The sequence below is a fragment of the Carlito syrichta genome, unplaced genomic scaffold, assembly GCF_000164805.1.
Source record: "Carlito syrichta isolate Samal-C Ts95f unplaced genomic scaffold, Tarsius_syrichta-2.0.1 Scaffold304554, whole genome shotgun sequence".
In the NCBI taxonomy this organism is placed as follows: Eukaryota; Metazoa; Chordata; class Mammalia; order Primates; family Tarsiidae; genus Carlito; species Carlito syrichta.
Genome location: NW_007248650.1, coordinates 107,064 through 109,655, shown reverse-complemented (window position 1 = coordinate 109,655; position 2,592 = coordinate 107,064). Strand labels below are relative to the sequence as shown.

Here is a 2,592-nt window from a genome sequence, read left to right as displayed (position 1 = left end):
GGGGGGGGGGTGAGAGCAGAGGCAGGGAGGCAGGGAGAGGAGCTGCAAGCTGGGTGGGGCCAGGAAACACGGCTGCAGAACGGAGGGCCTAGGTATCATTTGCTGGGACTTGCTGATGTACTGGATGTGGGAGTGAACAAGAGGCAGAACCAAAAACCACCCACCAAGACCACAGGGATGATGGCCGCTGCAGGAAACCTTGACAGGATGAAAACCACAGCTGGCAAAGGCCAGGGCTTCAAGCTCAGCCCCTCCAGAAGGAACATGCAAATAGGTGCTGAGGCCCAGTTTTCACCTCTGTGGCGGCCTAGCCTGCCTGAGCACAGGCAAGGACTAAATAAGATGCCTGGCACAGACCTCAGACGCAGCCTGGCCTCAGAGCATGGTCAGTGTGCCAGGTTTCTCATAAGGGAGGGTTTTTTTGGTTTTGATAGTGACGGAGTCTCACTATGTTGCCCAGGATGGTCTTGAACTCCTGGGTTTAAGCAACCCTCCCATCTTGGCCTCCCAAAGTGCTGGGATTATAGATGTGAGCCCTGGCAACTATGTTGAGGTAGGTATCTTTACAAGTAGTGACGGGCCCACCCCCAGAGGAGCGCCCAGCTCCCTTTAGATTCAGTTCAAAGCAGAATCCACAGAGTAAATCCTTCTATCTCCCAAGCCCCAGACAGACCCCTTAAACCAAGAGAATATGGGATGGGCAGTGACATCCTAACGAAGTAACTACACAGACCAAGGGCCATAGGCACATCACTTTATTTCACTGGCTTCCAGCTTTAGTCTCAGACACTGCAAATTCAGTCTCCCCTGCCTGGCTGCTCTGGCGTTCCCCATGAAGATGCAGCACAGCACAGGGGAGGCTCAGCAGAGAGGTGGGTCCCAACAGCCAGCCAGGGGCAGAGTCTGTGGGGTTCCTGGCAAGGGGATCAAATGCCAGCCGGCAGAGCCCCTGCACCATATCCCCAACAGGGCCCGATCTCCCTGCCAGTCTCCTTCACCCCACACTCCTAACAGGGGACAGACCAGCCCCTCAAGGATCTCAGGTGCCTCGGGCCCTTCCCCAGAGGCCATCGTAGTTCCTTTATACGTCCCCACCGCCGTCCCCACCGCCGTTCACCCCGAGTCTGGCACCTTCTCTCCTGGGGGCACCAGGCAGAAGCTGCTGATCTGCCCCGCATTTGAGTCTAATGTTCCTTTAGTTAATATCTTTGAGTCAAAGAGGGTGCCAACTCTCCAGAAGAAACCAAAGATACATATTCTGCCTAGTGGGACAGACAGCCATGTTATAACGCTCCTTTTGTTCCCAAGAAAAGCTGAATGCACTCTAGCTAACCAACCCCCTCAGCACCCCACATACATACCACTTCCAACTCCAGCCAGCAGGCCCGGTCGACCCACTCAAATCAAAACCAAAAACTAAAACATAATAAAAATCGGGCCAGCAAACCACCAGAAAGAACGTCTCTGGTCCCATAGCCACCTGCAGGAAACCAGATGGCTGGCTTCTGGTTCTCTGTGCCCTGCAGCTAGGAGACAACACAAATAGGCCCTTGGACTCAGGGTAGACACTGTGGGAGCCAAAGCAGAGGCAGCACCCTGTCCAGGGTGCGGGCCGCTCAGATCCCCTCTCCTTTCCAGAGGGTTCCCTTCCAGCCAGCCCCTCTGCACTGTACCCATCAGCCATCAACCAGGGTGAGACCGTCGTAGAGAGCTCGCTTCCACATGTAATAAGTGGAGCGAGCAGTGAGGGGGAAGAGGGTTCTGAACTCCTTGTAGGAGGGGAAGCTCTTGGACTGGAAGCGCTTCTGCAAGAACAGCTTGGCTTGGGCCTTGAACTTCGTGGTAGCAATCACGTCCATCACCAGCATCTGCCCACTGCCGCTGCCCGTGGCCACCAGAGGGTGGCTCCGTGGGGACTCACTGTGGAGCTGGCCCTGGACTGTGGCCCCCTCTCTAGAAGGCCCTTCCTGGGCCCCCGCAGGCTCCTCGTGTTTAGAAGCGCCCGCAGGGTGGGCCGCCAACGCTGTCACATTCCTGCCAGCCGCCGCCGCCTCAGCCTCCTGCCCCGCTTTGCCCAAGGTGGAGGCTGGCACAGGGAGTTTGGACAGGCCTCTGGACCAGCCGCGGGCAAGACTCTTCCAGACCCAAAAGGTGGAAGGCGACAGACTGGGGTAGCGGAGGCGGAAGCGGCAGAAGGGGAGATGCCCACTCAGCACCTGCTGGCGGGCAGCCCTGCGCAGGCGCCTCTGCCAACGCGGCAGGGGCACCCCCAGGGGCAGGAGATCCCGGGGGGCGAGAGGCCCGCTGCCTGTTGTTTTCCCTGGCCCCTCTTCGGCCTGACCCTTCCGCGGGACCAGGTCCCCTTCCCCACAAGACGCCGGCTGGGGCGTCCCGGCGGCCGGGAGGGCGGGTGCTGGCTTGAAGCCGGGGTTCCTCCGGAGGGCCTTGCGCCGCCAGTTGTAGTAGGTGGACCGCGAGATGCCCGGGAACCGGCGCTTGAAGCAGCGGTAGGGCACCAGCATGTTCAGAGAGATGGACTGCTCCAGGTACAGCTTGGCCCGCTGCATCAGGACGGTTCCGGGGCTGGACACC

General features: G+C 59.1%; 1 protein-coding gene across 1 annotated transcript in view; it reads right to left on the bottom strand.

Annotated features, from left to right (window-relative positions):
- Positions 1–1,676: 1,676 nt before the first annotated feature.
- The window catches only part of VRTN (vertebrae development associated), a 9,703-nt gene continuing 8,787 nt past the window's right edge, over positions 1,677–2,592 (bottom strand). The window contains exon 3 of the mRNA XM_008060189.1: positions 1,677–2,591. Coding sequence (XP_008058380.1) covers positions 1,677–2,591 — 915 coding nt within the window. The remainder of the gene's footprint in view (position 2,592) is intronic.